The sequence below is a fragment of the Pan paniscus genome, chromosome 7 (assembly GCF_029289425.2).
Source record: "Pan paniscus chromosome 7, NHGRI_mPanPan1-v2.0_pri, whole genome shotgun sequence".
Taxonomy (NCBI): Eukaryota; Metazoa; Chordata; class Mammalia; order Primates; family Hominidae; genus Pan; species Pan paniscus.
In genome coordinates, this window is record NC_073256.2 from 149,979,328 (window position 1) to 149,997,245 (window position 17,918).

The 17,918-nt window shown below is 37.5% G+C and overlaps 1 protein-coding gene across 5 annotated transcripts in view; it reads right to left on the reverse strand.

Moving 5' to 3' along the window:
* The window catches only part of DNAAF11 (dynein axonemal assembly factor 11), a 105,726-nt gene that overhangs the window by 21,352 nt on the left and 66,456 nt on the right, over positions 1-17,918 (reverse strand). Inside the window, exon 11 of one of the 5 annotated variants that reach the window (XM_034966617.4) lies at positions 16,360-17,418. The exons of the other annotated variants lie outside the window; for them this stretch is intronic. Coding sequence (XP_034822508.1) covers positions 17,251-17,418 — 168 coding nt within the window. The 3' untranslated portion in view covers positions 16,360-17,250. Of the gene's footprint in view, positions 1-16,359; positions 17,419-17,918 lie in introns of those variants that run through there. 5 annotated transcript variants of the gene reach the window in all.

Sequence of the window (17,918 nt, forward strand, 5' to 3'; positions counted from 1 at the left end):
ATAAATAAATACATAGATGAAATGCAAGTGAACAAAAAGTATTTACTGAATGGTAGGTTTTGACATACAACTCTTAGATTGTAAATAATGAAATAATTATTTAATTATTGTAGATTGTAAATAATTAAAACTATTGCTTTTCCTTGGTGATTTTTAAAAATATTTTATGTTTAGAAAATCCTTTAAAGAATGAAAGTAGATATTTATCTTTATTTATTTTCTTAATGCTTTTAAAATAATACTCAATTCTTTAAAATCCATATGAAATTTATTTTGGTGTCTGGTGTATTTGATGAACTAAGGTTTTCCAAATAGCCAATATCCTCCAATTTTATTATAAAATATGCATTTATGTATTCACTCAATTTCAATCAACAGGTATTTTTTTGAGTTCTTACAACACGCCACTGAACTAGATACAGTTCTTGTTTCAGGGAGCTTATGGTTTAGTAGAAGAGAAAACAAGTCAGCACACAGCTTTAGGGCAGTGAGATCAATACCAAGAGGATAAACGCAGCATGCTGTAGGAGCATTGTGGACAGACATATCCTAGCTTTGGGGGCTCAGGGAAATTTCCCGAGGGAGTGTTATCTGAGCTAGAAAAGGAATATCCAGTTGAAAGGAGGAAAAGTGCCTCTCACAGAGAAGGAAAACTTGCACAAAGGTAAGAGAGAATAGCAAGTTCCTGGAACTGTGAGTTGTTCTATATTCCTAGTGTATGGGCTTTAGAAGGGGAGACAGTAGGAGCTGAGGTTGTGGATGTAAGCAGGGTCTACAGCATGCAGGAATTGTAGGCTGTTTTAGCAATTAGGACTTTATTCTAAAGATGAGAGGGTCCCCACTAACAGGCTTTATAAAAGGAGAAACTGGCACCATAAAGTCTGCATTTTTGGAAGGTTGCTGGAAAGCAAAGTATATATTGAAATAAAATATGAAAAGAGGAAGTCTATTTATAATACCATTGTAGTAATAAGGTAAGAGATGATTGTTATCTCTGCCAAGACAAAGACAGTGGCAATAAAGAGAAAGAATGAATTTGAGGTATGAAGGAGGTAAAATCTAGCAGACTTGAATGTAAAGAGTGAAGATAGAGGGAGAGGACAAAGATGATTTCAAGTGGGCGGATGAAAGGGATTTGGGAGGTATAGTAAGTTTGGAAGGGAAATAGAGTTCAGATTTTAACTGAAAATCCTGCAGATACATATTTAAAAGTCTGTCATATTTAGGAAGTAACAGAAGCCAATTCAATGGATAAGATCAATCAGGAGAGGGTAAGAATGAGGAGAGTTGAGTAAGAAACACAAAAGAAAGTGAACATTTAAGGAATGAGCAAAGGAAGACGTACTTACAAAAAAAGACTGCAAAAGAATGGACAGAAAGGTAGAAGAAAGTAGTACGTGATTATATAAAACTAAGAGCAAGATTAAAAGGAGGAGGAGAATCCAACAGTATCTCATACGATGGAGAAATCAAGTAAAGTAAGTGTTCCAAACTTCCTATTGAGCTCAGTAAAAAAAGATATTTGTTCAGTATGATAGAAGTTTCTGACAGATAAAAATAATAAACTTCAAAGAACATATACATACATATATATGTTCACATATATATATACACACACACACACACACACATATATATATATATATGCAATGCCCAATGACTTTTACCTTGAAAATGACAAATTGCTGTTGAGAGACAAATCTTAGAACACCCATAGAGAGAAATCTCATGACCATACACTGGCAAACTTAATAATGTTAAGATGTCAGATCTTCCCAGATTGACCTACAGATTCAATAGGATCCTAATTAGCATCCCAACCATGTTTTTGTATGAAAATTGATAAGCTGATTCCTAAATTTATATACAAATACAAATAATAGACAAAATGATCATCAAAAAGAAACAAAGTCGTAAGAATTGCAGCCTTGAAGGTTTATTATAAAGCTAAAATTATTAGCATAGGGTAGTATTGGCATAATAATAAAGAGATCAATGGAAAAAACACAGGTCTAAAAATAGACCCTTCTTTATGAGGCCATTGATTTTTGACAAAGGTGCCAAAGCAACTCAATGGGGAAAGTAAAATCTTTTGGGCCAGATCTTCAAATCCATAAGAGAAAAAAATGACCCTTAACCACTACTATATACCACCCATAAAAATCCAACTGAAATGAATCCCAGACTTAAAGGTAAAAGCTAAAAGGGTAAAGCTTCTAAAAGAAAATGTGGGAGGATATCTTTAAAGCTAAAGATTTCATAAATAGGAAAAAGGAAGTAATCACCAAAATAGAAATAAAATAACATATGAGAATTCACCAAAGCCAAAACTTCTGCTTATTATACAAATAATAAGCAGAATAAAATAATAAGCAAATGACTGGCTGGCTGACAGAAAATATTAAAAAAATCAGATAAGGAATGAATAAGGACATTTGGGGGTTTCATTCTTCAACTAATATTTATTTGTTGTAATATTTATTTACCAGAAGGCAAGTACTATTCCAGTCATTGGCTGTATCAAGGTCTCTACTCTCATAATCCCCACATTTAGATAGGTAAAGACAAATCATACAAAATTTAACAAATAAGGCCATTTCATACAGTAATCAATACTGTGATCAAATAAACCAAGTAATATGGCTGAGAAAGATGACTGAGAGATTGTGACTGGCTCTATTAGCTCTGGTATTAAAAAGAAAAGTCCTTCTAAAAATGTAACATTTGAGCCCAAACCTGCATAATACAAAGGAGACAGATGTTGATATGGTTTGACTCTGTGTCCCCACCCAAATATCATCTGGAATTGTAATCACCATGTGTCAAGGAGGGACCTGTAATCCCCCTGTGTGGAGGGAGGGAGGTGATTAGATCATGGGGGCAGTTTCCCCCATGCTGTTCTCTTCATAGTGAGGGAGTTCTCAGGAGACCTGATGGTTTTATAAGGGGCTCTTCCCCCTTCACTTCCTTCACAGGCTCTCTCACCTGCTGTCATGTAAGATGTGCCTGCTTCCCCTTCCACCATGAGTGTAAGTTTCCTGAGGCCTCCCAAGCCATGCAGAACTTTGAGTCAATTAAACCTCTTTTCCTTATAAATTACCCAGTCTGGGGCAGTTCTTTATAGCAGTGTGAGAACAGACTAACAAAGGAAATTGGTACCAAGAATGGGGGTGGTTTCCCCCATGATGTTCTTGTGATAATGAGTGAATTCTCACGAGATCTGATGGTTTGATAAATGGTAGTCTTTCTGGCTCCCTCACACACTCTCCTGCTGCCATGGTCCACGTTTGCTTCCCCTTCACCTTCCACCACGATCTGGAGGTCTCCCCAGCTATGTGGAACTGTGAGTCAATTAAACCTCTTTCCTTTATAAATTACCCAGTCTTGGGTATTTATTTATAGCAGTGTGAAAACAGACTAATACAGATGTAAACAGAGAAAGGGGAAGAAATGCTCTTGGCAGAAAAAGCACAGAAAACACAAAAGTCCTGCCGGTGGGAACAAGGTTCCAGAAACTTATTGGAACCTTCTGTATTCCAGAACGTTATAGGAACCTCCTGTGTTTCAGAACCTTTTTGGAATCTTCTGTGTTCCAGAAAGAGAGAGAGACAGAGAAAAAAAAAAAAAAGCTGTGTCCAGAATATGAGAGGAGAAAAGTGGAAGAAGGTATCAGAAACATAGGCAGAAACTACCTTGTACACAGCATTCTGGGCCACAACAAGAAGTCTGAATATATTTCAAGTGCCATGGAAAGCCATTGGTAGGTTTCAACACAGGAATAAAGCTATTATTTGCAAGATGTATATTTTTATTTTACAAAATTTACTTCTTTAAAAAAAATAAATAACAACCACTTTGAAATAATTACACCTGAGCACAGACAAAAGACTGAAAAGAAACAAAACAAAATGTTTATCCAGATAGTGGGACCATGAGTTATTTTTTTCTTTACATTGTGTTCTATTTCTACAGTCATAATTTCATAAGAGGAAAGAAAAAATATTTTAAAACACAACTATAAACAAAAAAGTAAATAAAAGGGCATTCTGGCTTCTCTATGGAGAAAGTATCAAAGAGGGGAAAGAACAGAGCAGGGCAAACCATGAGAAGGCTGTCCAAGGTAGTCCAGTTGGGGGAGGACACTGGCTTGATGGGAGGTGATGGTGGGAGGTGGTGCTAAGAAACTGAATTCAGGATGTATTTCGGTAGTGGTACCCGCAAGATGTAGTTAAGCATGACTCCTAATCATTGACTTGAACAACTGTGTATCAGTTGATGGCGCCATTTCCTGAGACAAGGATGACTATGGGAGGAGCAGGTCTGCAGAAGGAAATCATGGGTTCATTTGGCTATTTTAAATTATTGAGGCTGGATATCAGCAAGATGGCAGGATAGGAAGTCCATGCTGACCATGAATTCATGTGGCCCGTCAATTGGCAGGTGCATACAAAATGTCATTGATTCTCAGGCCCATAATTTGCTAATATTTATATTATGAGGAAAATTTTTAAAGATGTAGTTACTGATATGTATATGTAAAATCAACACTGACAGTTACATAAGGCAGTTATGTGGCCTTGAGTAACCAGAGAGCAAATCTAACTATCAACTGATTCCTTCAAAATTATTTTCTACTTGGAAGGTCATTCTTCTGACAGTTCCCCATAGAAGATCATCCACACACTGCAGTCTAAAACTGAAAATATTTTATTAAGTTAGGACAAACATTAAGACTGAGAATAATATATAAAATGAAAATAAAATTTTCTTTTACAATCTTGCTAGAGACAGTCTCTAAACATGCTGGAGAGGGTTTTGTGCCTTAGGAAAAAAATGACATCCTGAATTCAACCCTTCTGTCTGACCTGCAGGCTAAGTACCCAGGACCTGAGGCTTCTCCCACTCACAGTAGTGGTGTTCACAGTAGGTGATAAAGTGAGCAAATAACCAGGCTGACTTGCCTAGGCTACTTTAGCCTCACTGCCTAGGAGAAAGCTTCAATATCAGGAACACTGGAATGAAACAAAGAGCGACACTCCCTCTCCTGTTGCCCCCTGTAAGGATCCAGAGTGATGAGGGCATCAGCCTGGTTCCCAGCCTCGAAGGGACTGTGATGAGATCTGTCCGACTAGGGACAGCTGTGCAGGGAATTGCCACAGTCTATGGCTTCTCCCAGTTGTCTTGAATTGTTGTCTGATGTTGTCTTATGTTTTCCTCCTCACTGCTGGCAATTAGAAGAATGACCTGTCACCCACCCCAACTGGCCAATGGGAAAAAGGGACAAAGCCCATTTTAAGTGGCAACTTTGCAGTTCTGCAGAAGCTATGAAACCAAGTCACAGAAAGACTGTGTTGGGAGCCTTTGCAGTCAGGGACAGAGACATCACTTGACCAGTGGAGAGCTAGCCTTGGGTCACCTCTTATTTTATTTTTAAAATAACCGTATACAGATTCATGGATATAAAGAATACAAGAAAGATGCAGTTGATGGGTCTGTTTCAAGACGTGGCTGTTCCCCAGAGCCCACCGAGCACTGCCATTCTTGAGAGCACCACCTGCCCTGTGTGTAGCCCTGAGGAGCCTTCTCCCTCATACCTAGGAGCCTTACCTCGCAACGGGGGGCCTGTGACTTTCCAGTGCCCGCAAAGCTGATTCCATTCTTGGATCAAGGTCAGCTGTGCAGGGAGCTCCTGGTGAGATCTGACTTACCTTCTGAGCAGCTAGGGCCTGACCTTCATCTGGTATCTACTATATGTTTATTTTGACAAGAATGTATGAAGTTGGCAGCAATAGATTTCATTATTTAAGTGGCATTTGTTTATTTCACTTCCAGGAAACACAGAAAAGAGAAAAGACAACCCCTTGTTCTGGGAGGAGGCCAGGCAAGGTTTTAGAGAGGATGCCCATGATTTGGAAAAGAGGCTTCTCTATAACCTTGAAGAAAACAATTATCTGCAAATAATGTGTATTTCCTTGTCCCCCAGTTGACAACAAGCTGGGTAACTATGCAGGTTATCTTCCAATTAAAGTCGTATGAGGAATCATGGAAGAAAGGATACATTTCATTGTATCTACTTTTGATCCTCAACAATTTTCTTAGTGGGGTTGGGGAGGAATTTCACAGGAGAATAAAGACTGCTAAGATACTGATACTCATGAAATATCCTAAACCACTTCCTTATTTTAGAGTAGAAATATTGGGAACAAAATTTTAAAGGTGAAGCACTTTCCTATATTAAGCTGCTAATGATCCAAAAGTAATCTGGCTGTAGATGAAAATTATGAGGCATTGTTTGTGTTCATTTGGAAACATACCCTATGATTTAAGGCAACATCAGAATTTCATTTCCTGTTCTGCAAAATGATAATCACCCCTACTCCATAAGATGTTCAAAGTATTCAACACTGTGTGTGGCACATGGTAAATGTTCAATAAATAGTAGCTATGTCTTTGTCGTTATTATTAACTGGTATAAGGATAAAAGCAAGAGCCTAAATGGTGTGTCTACTTATCACATTTATTACAGGATTCTGAAAGAAGAGAACTAATGACCCCAATCTAGTGTTTTCTATGACATGACACATCTATTTATTAAATTATGACCTTGGGAAATGTATATAACCTCAGCAAGCCTCATTAAATAATCTGGATAATAAAAATCCCCAGGTTACAGGGTTATTGCAGAAAGTGAGTTGTTTAAACTGTTTATCACAGAGCATATACAATTTTTTCTAAATAGTCATAATTGTAGATATATGAATGTAGGTGGTAAAGTCTTTCAGGGCAGGGGCCAAGCCAATTTTATTTTTCTATTCATAAAAAGTATAGCACAGTATCTCCCAGACTGAAGGTATATAAAATGTTTTCAGTTTGTACAGTGGGTATACATGTAAAAACCCTAAGTATAAATCCTGCAGTTAGCCATTATCTCTTTAAATATTATGTCTGCTAGAAATAAAGATGTTCTTTGAAACCAATGGAACAAAGACACAACATACCAGAATCTGTGGGACACATTTAAAGCAGTGTGTAGAGGGAAATTTATAGCACTGAATGCCCACAAGAGAAAGCAGGAAGATCTAAAATTGACACCCTAACATCACAATTAAAAGAACTAGAGAAGCAAGAGCAAATGCATTCAAAAGCTAGCAGAAGGCGACAAATAACTAAGATGAGAGCAGAACTGAAGGAGACAGAAACACAAAAAATCCTTCAAAAAAATCAATGAATCCAGGAGCTGGTTTTTTGAAAAGATCAACAAAATTGATAGACCGCTAGCAACACTAATACAGAAGAAAAGAGAGAAGAATCAAATAGATGCAATAAAAAATGATAAAGGGGATATCACCACTGATCCCACAGAAATACAAACTACCATCAGAGAATACTATAAACACCTCTATGCAAATAAACTAGAAAATCTAGAAGAAATGGATAAATTCCTGGACATATACACCACCCCAAGACTAAACCAGGAAGAAGCTGAATCCCTGAATGGACCAATAACAGGCTCTGAAATTGAAGCAATAATTAATAGCCTACCAACCAAAAAAAGTCCAGGACCAGATAGATTCACAGCCGATTTCTACCAGAGGTACAAAGAGGAGCTGGTACTATTCCTTCTGAAACTATTCCAATCAATAGAAAAAGAGGGAATCCTCCCTAACTCATTTTATGAGGCCAGCATCATCCTGATACCAAAGCCTGCAGAGGCACAACAACAAAAAGAGTTTCAGGCCAATATCCCTGATGAACATCGGTGCAAAAATCCTCAATAAAATACTGGCAAACCGAATCCAGCAGCACATCAAAAAGCTTATCCACCATGATCAAGTGGGCTTCATCCCTGGGATGCAAGGCTGGTTCAACATATGCAAACCAATAAATGTAATCCAGCATATAAACACAACCAAAGACAAAAACCACATGATTATCTCAATAGATGCAGAAAAGGCCTTTGACAAAATTCAACAGCCCTTCATGCTAAAAACTCTGAATAAATTAGGTATTGATGGGACGTATCTCAAAATAATAAGAGCTATTTATGACAAACCCACAGCCAATATCATACTGAATGGGCAAAAACTGGAAGCATTCCCTTTGAAAACTGGCACAAGACAGGGATGCCCTCTCTCACCACTCCTTCAACATAGTGTTGGAAGTTCTAGCCAGGACAATCAGGCAGGAGAAAGAAATAAAGGGTATTCAATTAGGAAAAGAGGAAGTCAAATTGTCCCTGTATGCAGATGACATGATTGTATATTTAGAAAACCCCATCATCTCAGCCCAAAATCTCCTTAAGCTGATAAGCAACTTCAGCAAAGTCTCAGGATACAAAATCAATGTGCAAAAATCACAAGCATTCCTATACACCAATAACAGATGACAGAGAGCCAAATCATGAGTGAACTCTCATTCACAATTGCTTCAAAGAGAATAAAATACCTAGGAATCCAACTTACAAGGGATGTGAAGGACCTCTTCAAGGAGAACTACAAACCACTGCTCAACGAAATAAAAGAGGACACAAACAAATGGAAGAACATTCCATGCTCATGGATAGAAAGAATCAATATTGTAAAAATGGCCATACTGCCCAAGGTAATTTATAGATTCAATGCCATCCCCATCAAGCTACCAATGACTTTCTTCACAGAATTGGAAAAAACTACTTTCAAGTTCATATGTAACCAAAAAAGGGCCCGCATTGCCAAGAAAATCCTAAGCAAAAAGAACAAAGCTGGAGGCATCACGCTACCTGACTTCAAACTACACTACAAGGCTATAGTAACCAAAACAGCATGGTACTGGTACCAAAACAGAGATATAGACCAATGGAACAGAACAGAGCCCTCAGAAATAACACCACACATCTACAACCATCTGATCTTTGACAAACCTGACAAAAACAAGAAATGGGGAAAGGATTCCCTATTTAATAAATGGTGCTGGGAAAACTGGCTAGCCATATGGAGAAAGCTGAAACTGGATCCCTTCCTTACACCTTAACAAAAATTAATTCAAGATGGATTAAAGACTTAAATGTTAGACCTAAAACCATAAAAACCCTAGAAGAAAACCTAGGCAATACCATTCAGGACATAGGCATGGGCAAGGACTTCATGTGTAAAACACCAAAAGCAATGGCAACCAAAGCCAAAATTGACAAATGGGATCTAATTAAACTAAAGAGCTTCTGCACAGCAAAAGAAACTACCATCAGAGTGAACAGGCAACCTACAGAATGGGAAAAAAGTTTTGCAATCTACTCATCTGACAAAGGGCTAATATCCAGAATCTACAAAGAACTCAAACAAATTTACAAGAAAAAATCAAACAACTCCATCAAAAAGTGGGTGAAGGATATGAACAGACACTTCTCAAAAGAAGACATTATGCAGCCAACAGACACATGAAAAAATGCTCATCATCACTGGCCATCAGAGAAATGCAAATCAAAACCACAATGAGATACCATCTCACACCAGTTAGAATGGCGATCATTAAAAAGTCAGGAAACAACAGGTGCTGGAGAGGATGTGGAGAAATAGGAAGACTTTTACACTGTTGGTGGGACTGTAAACTAGTTCAACCATTGTGGAAGACAGTGTGATGATTCTTCAAGGATCTAGAACCAGAAATACCATTTGACCCAGTCATCCTATTACTGGGTATATACCCAAAGGATTATAAATCATGCTGCTACAAAGACACATGCACATGTATGTTTATTGCAGCACTATTCACAATAGCAAAGACTTGGAACCAACCCAAATATCCATTAATGATAGACCGGATTAAGAAAATGTGACACATATACACCATGGAATACTATGCAGCCATAAAAAATGATGAGTTCATGTCCTTTGTAGGGACATGGATGAAGCTGGAAACCATTATTCTCAGCAAACTATCACAAGGACAAAAAAACCAAACACCGCATGTTCTCACTCATAGGTGGGAATTGAACAATGAGAACACCTGGACACAGGAAGCGGAACATCACACACCGGGGCCTGTCATGGGGTGCGGGGAGGGTGGAGGGATAGCATTAGGAGATATACCTAATGTAGATGATGAGTTAATGGGTGCAGCACACCAACATGGTGCATATATACATATGAAACAAACCTGCACGTTGTGCACATGTGCCCTAGAACTTAAAGTATAATAATAATAATAATAATAATAATAATAATAAACTATCTCTGCTAAATTCTTCCTTTATTCTCCATATGACACTAACTAAACATGTTAGACCTTCTCACTCTATTCTACATGTTCTTACTGTCTTTGTTAATATTTTCTTTCTCTATGCTTCATTCTGGATCTTATCTTCTTACTTTCCAGTGTAGCAGTGCTCTCTTCAGCTATGTCTAATCTGCTGTTAAATCTACTCATTAAATTTTAAATTTATCATATTTCAATTCTAAAACATTTTTATTTCATTCATTTTCAAGTATTAAACCACTTTTGTATTTTCTGTTTCCTTATAAAACATTTCATGCTTGACTATTGCCTCCTAACATAATCAGCATCAACATCAATGTCACTACCACCCCACAACAGGGAGCAGCCATCAACCAAGGATCCTCAGGAGCTGGTGCAAAAATGTCCCAGTTCCATCGCCCCTTATGTAGGGTTGTGCTGAGGTATGTGTTTAGCACTGTCTTCTAGAGTTTTCCCACCAGGGAAGGTGGTTTAACAGAGAACTCTCTATTGGCCGCCTTCCCTTCCAGCATTCCCATACTTCCCAAATAAACTACTCTACTGCAATCCCTGTGTAAATTTCTGCTTCTGAAAGACACCAAATTAAAACAGTGTATTACAGTCTGTTTCTAACAATTTAATGCCTACAGCAACTGTGGGACCCTCAAGGTTGCCCTCAAGGAAGAAGAGCAACAACCTGCCATAATCAAATTCCAAAACTGGACTGGGTTTCTACTGAATCCTACTCATGTCCCTGTGTGTATCTAGTTTATCTTTGCATACTGGATACTTAATTTGAAATATATATATATATACACACACACACACAGCACACATACATACATATGTGTGTATGTTTGTAACATATATAATTTGAGCCTGCCTCTTCTAGAAAGGATTTTCACTGGGTTTGCCAGGCATGTGTGGGTGTTACTTATCCAAGACAACCTTCACTCAAACTCAAGTCCAAGTTAGATAGTGTGAAGACAGGCTGTGAGGCCTTCTGATGACTGGTTTACATCTTATTCACCTTACTAAAAGGTTACAATCCTTCAGAATCACACCCCAAAGTGAGAGCGATTTATTAGAGTTCCCTTTTTCGCAGGCTCTGGACATTAGTTGTTTTCTTCCCACCTGTGTGGTCACTGAAGGATTCTTTTTGTTCAGAGGACAGTGGCTATTCACTATCTTGGTAGGTACTGGTACTGTTAAGATGTTTTTAAAATATGTAGTCCATCTTCTTAAGTTCTCAGTGTGATTGTTGTTCCTTATGACTTAGTTGGCCTTTAGCAGATGACAGAGCTCTAGAGGTATTATGAGAAGATGGTAGTATGTAGGAAGGAGTACAAATAGAGAAGAACAGAGGTCTCAGAATTGAATTATTGCACACACCAACTTGCAGAAGCCTAGATATAAGAAACAACCAGCAATGAAGCACCTGGTGGCAAAGGACTCCAGCAGACAGAAGTATCTGGTGGCAGAGTGAAAGCTGTGTATTGAAAGCCAAGTGAGCAAGGATTTAAATATGGAGGAACTGTATAAGGGGTAAAAAGCTTACTAAAAGGTTAAATAGGAGGACAAGGGATGATCACCAGGTTTAGTAATCTGGAGGTTATTGGAGACATCAAAGAGAGATGTTTTAGTGGGGGGTGGGGGTGTGGGGAGGAGATAATGCCTAATTGGAGTTGATTTGAGAGATAATCAGAAAAGATTTGAAACAGCAAATAGAGGCGTCTTTTTAAAAATTTTGCAATGAAGTAGACCAGGGCGGTAAATAGAGGGGGATGTTTTTATTTTGCTCTGTCTTTGTTTTTTAAGAGGGGAGACCTTTCAGAATGTTTTCTAATGTAAGATTCAGAGAGGTGACATTCAAAGAAAAAGTATAGAGAGCAGAGAACTGCCAAAGGCGGGGGCGGAATGGGAAGTCTTTTAAAAGCAAGTGGAAATAGGATCCAATACACATCTAGAGGGATTGCATACACCACAGACAGTTCATTCATAGAATTAGGAAGGAAGGAAGGCCAGGTTGCACAAGAGGATATAAATGCAGATAGGTGGGTAGCCATTATGGTTAAAGTTTGTGGAAATTATCTTTTGAGGCTTCCACTTTTTTCAGTTAGAAATTTCAGGAATGAGCTTCAGTTGGAAGTTTTATAAATGAGCTGAGAATGAGAAATAAAAGAGCAGAAGTACGGATGAAACAAGAAAACCTAGCAAGATGCCCAGGTAACACTATAGACCCACTTGACAATCAGCGAATAAAAGTGCATTTGTGTTGGGTATATCACCAGTATATCTGAGCAGAGAAAAAGTGGAATGTGTGCAACTAATAAGGAGGAGGTTGGTTTGAGATTGTGTTTGTTAGAAGTATGGTCTGTATTATTGACCTTAATATGTGATCTTCAGTTCTTATGCTCAGTATAAACAGAATTAAGCAAGATATTCACCCACTGAAGTAGTAAATATATTTTGCTGTTCAGTTCACATGGCAACTTCCTTAATCTCAGTTAATTATTCTGAAGAAACACCCAAAGGAAATCATGAAGCATATTCTTGGAGTGTTCCTGTAACTTGTCATTTAAGAATTGAGATGGCAGTTTAATTTAATGACTTGATGCAAGTGAACAAGTCTCTCAGTGCATGCAAAATTCCAGTTAAATTTTAAGTTGGACTGTGGTAAAATCATATGCTAGATATCCTCCGGATGATGATGAAAAGATTATGTACATAGAACTTAGTTTGATTACACATTTTAAAGAACTTGGAATGAAGGCCAGACATAAACTCCTAGAAAATGTGATGAGGAATAACCCCAACCAAAATAGAAACTAAAATCATACATATAATATCTATAAATAAACTTAGGACATGTGTAGCAACTATAGAGAGAAAACTACCCACAAAGAAAACCTTCTAATGGACATAAAATAAGAGTAATAATGGAGAGACACATTATTGAATATCCAATTTTGATAATGTAAATACATCAATTCATTCCTATTACAATCTGTAAATTCAATGCAATCTTAATAATTATAAAATACTAGCTAGTAGCAATTGATATTATTTAATAATATGCATTACTAGCAATGAATAATATTAACAGTAAACATTAATGTAGTGTGTATTATGTCCCAAGCGCTGTCCTAGGTACTTTATTTATATTCACTTGCATAATCCTCAAAATAACCTTTTGAGGTCTGAATTACTACTGATATCATTTTATGAATGAGGAATCTGAGGCACAGAGAGATGAATAATTTGCCAAGGTCACACAGTTGCTGAGTGAAATATCAGAATTTAATTCAGGTTTTCTGGCTCCAGAGCCCATTCCCTTAATCATTTCTTCCCACTGCCTCTAAATCCATGGCAATAAAAATTCCAATGGTCTTTTCAGAGGCGGAATTTGAGAAACTCATTTGAAAGTTAACCCAGAAAAATACATATGGAAAAATAATCAGGAAATAGTTGAGAGGGAGAGTAGTTTAGGGGAGATGCATGTTCTAAATATTAAAATGTATTTTAAAGATACATTTAAGGTATTCACTCATTCAACAAAAATTTATTGAAGACCTACTCTTTGCCAGGATCTGTTCTAGATGCCATTGACAAGGACAGACAACATTCCCTGTTCTCAGGAAGCTTAAATTCTTGTTGGGGAAAATAGAAAAAGAAATAAACAATTAAATATTTAGACTGTACAGCAGGAACAGGAGATTTAGAATACAGCAGGAACAGGGGATACAGAATGCTGAGGTTGGGAGGAGATGTTTTGTAAATATGGGTATCAGGAAGGGCCTCAGTGATATAATGACACTTGAGCAGAAAGCAAATTATGAGGACATCTTGGGGAAGGACATTCTGGCAGAAAGAACAGCAAGTGCAAGAGTCCTGAAGTAGAAAGATGCTTGTCATGTTTGTGAAATAGCAAGGAAGCCAATGTGGCTGCAATGACTAGGAAGGAAGTGGTAGAAGATGATGTCAGGGAGATAATGGGGTGGGGGGGACAGCTTATCAGGGGACTCTGCCTTTAACTCTTGTTGGAACCTTGCTCAAGATTCCAAGTTCGAGAGGGGTCGCCGCGAGAGACCACTCGACATGGGGGTCACAGCAAAGAGATACCCTTTATTGCTAGCGCGCTAGGGTCCCCAGCACAAGAGGCCGAGAGACCCCGAACGGCTGTTACACACTGCTTATAAAGGCAAAAAACCACAAAGTCACACAGGGGGAGGTTACAAATTAGAACAGGGTGGGGTACAATAAGTTGATTGGTTCACACATTTGAAAAGGTTCAAGGCGCGAGGTTTGGAAGCAACTGATTGGTTTTCAATTATGGCCTGACCCAGCTGTCCCACACTGGTTGGTCTGGGGGCTCACAGGCGGGAAGGGGTATTTCCTGGAAATGTTTTTCTACTTTGGTTCTGGGAATGTAGGGGACACTACCCTGGACATCTGGTGTCCCTGATAACCACACCCGGACCCGGACTCCTGTCCATCTGTTGACACACCCGGGTGGGGTACTGTCCATCTGGTAAATGTTTTTCTGACTTGTTTTCCCAAAGTGTTTTTCTAGAATGTTTCTCTAAAGTGTTTTTCTATTTTAATGGTTATATTTTTCTAAGGTTTCTCACTCTGAATAAAATGGGAAGAGTGACTTGGTCTGATTTACATATACAGTCATATACAATGGTGGTCCCATTAGATTATAATGGATCTGAAAAATTCCTATTGCCTACTGACACTGTAAGTATCTTAATGTTGTAGAACAATGAATTACTCGCATGTTTGTGGTGATCCTGGCATAAACAAACCTACTGCACTGCCAGTCGTATAAAAGTATAGCATATACAATTATGTCCAGTACGTAATACTTGATAGTGATGATAAATGACTATGTCACTGGTTTATATGTTTAATTGTACTATACTTTTTATCATTATATTAGAGTGTGCTCCCTCTACTTATATTTAAAAAAATAATGTTGTCCCTGAAGACCTTCCCATGAGACAAGATGTGGAGGCAGAAGACAGTGATACTGATGATCCTGACCCTGTGTAGATCTAGGCTAATGTGTGTGTTTGAGTCTTTAACAAAAAATTTTAAAAAGTAAACAAATAAAATATTAAACTATTTTTATTTTTCGAGACAGGGTCTTGCTCTGTCATCAAGGCTGGAGTGCAGTGGCACAATCAATGCAGCCTCGATGTAGCCTCTGGACCTCCTAGGCTCAATGTAGCCTCTACCTCCCAGGTTCAAGCCATCCTTCTGCCTTAGCCTCCTGAGTAGCTGGGACTAGAGGCATGAGCCACAGTTCCTGGCTAATTTTTATTTTTATTTTTGTAGAAATTGGGCTTCACTATGTTGCCCAGGCTGGTCTCAAGCTCCTGGGCTCCTGCCCCAACCTTCCAAAGCGCTGAGATTACAGGCATGAGCCATTGCATCTGGCCAAAAATTTTTAGAAATGGAAAAAAGCATACAGAATATGAGTATAAAGAAAGGAAATATTTTTGTATAGCTGTATAATGTATTTGGGTTTTAAGCTAAGTGTTATAAGAGTCAAAACTTAGGAAAAAAACTACAAAGCTTATGAAGTAAAAATGTTACAGTTGTTTATTGTTGTAGAAAGAAACACTTCAAAAATAAATTTAGTGTAGCCTAAGGGTACAGTGTTTTGAAGCCACAGTAGTGTATAGTCATCCTGGATCTTCCCATTCACTCACCACTCACTTGCTGACTCACCCAGAGCAACTTCCAGTCCTGCAGCCTCCATTCCTGGTAAGTGCTCTATGCAGGTGTACCATTTTTTATGATTCCCCCGTTGCTGGATGCTATCTTTATGAGATGGCCAGAGTACACCTCTTCCACTACTTCACTTGCCACTTCTAGCCTAGACAGTGACCCTTGTTAAAATGGTAGAGGAAGTACAGTGACAACTGACTTTCTGGGAAATGTGGCTGTACACTAGGGACTGTGACATTTGTGTATTACAGCAATCTGTAGTATGCCATCGACCCAGTGGTGAGTGTTGGGAAGCACCTAGGATTGCAGAGCTAGCACAAAGTGAAGCCTCTTGGAACAACGGGCTGAGCTGGGAACATCCACTGACATGGCAGCAACACAAAACATAACCATGACCCACATGACAGGGAAGAGACAAACTGATGAAACTTGCATATTGGTCAATACCCAGAGTGTATAGATCCAGCCTCATTTAGGAGTAAGAAAAGAGTAAAATATTAATTTGACATCATGAAAAAATGCTGAGTAACCACTGTTTTGTTCTCTATCTCTGTATATTTGAATTTATTTTTAATATTCCATATATAAATGACATCAAGCAATATTTCTATTTCTGTGTCTAGCTTAATTCACTTGGCATAATATGCAGGTTCATCCATGTTGTGGCAAATGGCAAAATCTCACTCTCTTTAGGGCTAAATGATATTTTATCATATTAAACGGTCACACACACACACACATATCACAGTTTCTTCATCAACTTGTCTGATGATGGACAAATGTTGATTCTTACAGTATGTTTCATAACTCCAAGAATTTCCCTCAGTAATTATAATGCAGGTCAGACTCACACAATTCCACAGTAAGTTCATAAGTCCAGACTAATACAGAATAGCTCCATGGGTTAAACTTTGGTACTTAAAATGTTTCAATCAATAATAATTGGAAAGATGTTAACTTTCAGAAATATACATTTTTAATATTAAGTATAAATGAAATTAGAATTTTTTAAACTTTTGGTGGTTTTTAAGATCCTTGCAAATAACTACTTATGGATGAAAAAGACGACAAATTTTCAGCAAGAAATTATTCCCCAAAGTTTGTTTTTACTATCTACCTTTTAAAAAGAATAATGATAGAAAACGAAGAACTTATACATCAATATTACTTTAACATAGTAGTCGAAAATCTTAAAAAATATATCCCTCAAGGGAAAATATTATTCATAATTTATTAATGATGAAAATAGAACTATTCCTAGTCCATATATATATAAATTATTTCATCTCCAATCAAGCACTTCTAAAATGCTTTTTCCTCAATAAGCCATTTATTATTATTTTCATGTGTTTTTGATGTGAAAAATTTAGACAGATTAAAAACATAAAGGAAAAGGGGAAAAGAATGCTGCAGTTGTTTAAGACTCATAAACAGTGACAGTAGAGCTTTTCTCATCAATTGGTTGGTACCCTGCAAAAGATACACAAATCATCTGTCTTGATTTCCCTTTAGGAATTAGCAGAGTCTCTATTTAATCTTTGGCTTTCCAGTTAGAAGTTTCACACAGACACAAAAACAACAGGCTGCTAATCATAGTGTTATACAAATGTCTGTATCAAAGTACTGAGGTAATTAACTTATATCTTAGATTTCCCTATAGAATATTCTGGTTACTATAGAAGCATTTCTTTAATTTGTTATAGTCATCAAGAACAATACAATTCTTACAGCTGTGTTTGTTATTTTATTACTTGACAACAAATTGTATTTGCTATTTTATTGCCTCCGAGTAAAAATACATAATTGATTACCTATAATGAATCCGTTGGAAATTGGCTACAGGAAACGCAGAATTATTAAATTATTACAGAAATCTTTTTGGTTAATCAAGTTTGTACTCTTCATAGCTGACATTCCCTCATTCTACTCTTTTTCCTCATCAGCAGAACCCAATTTTGACTGGTTTATCT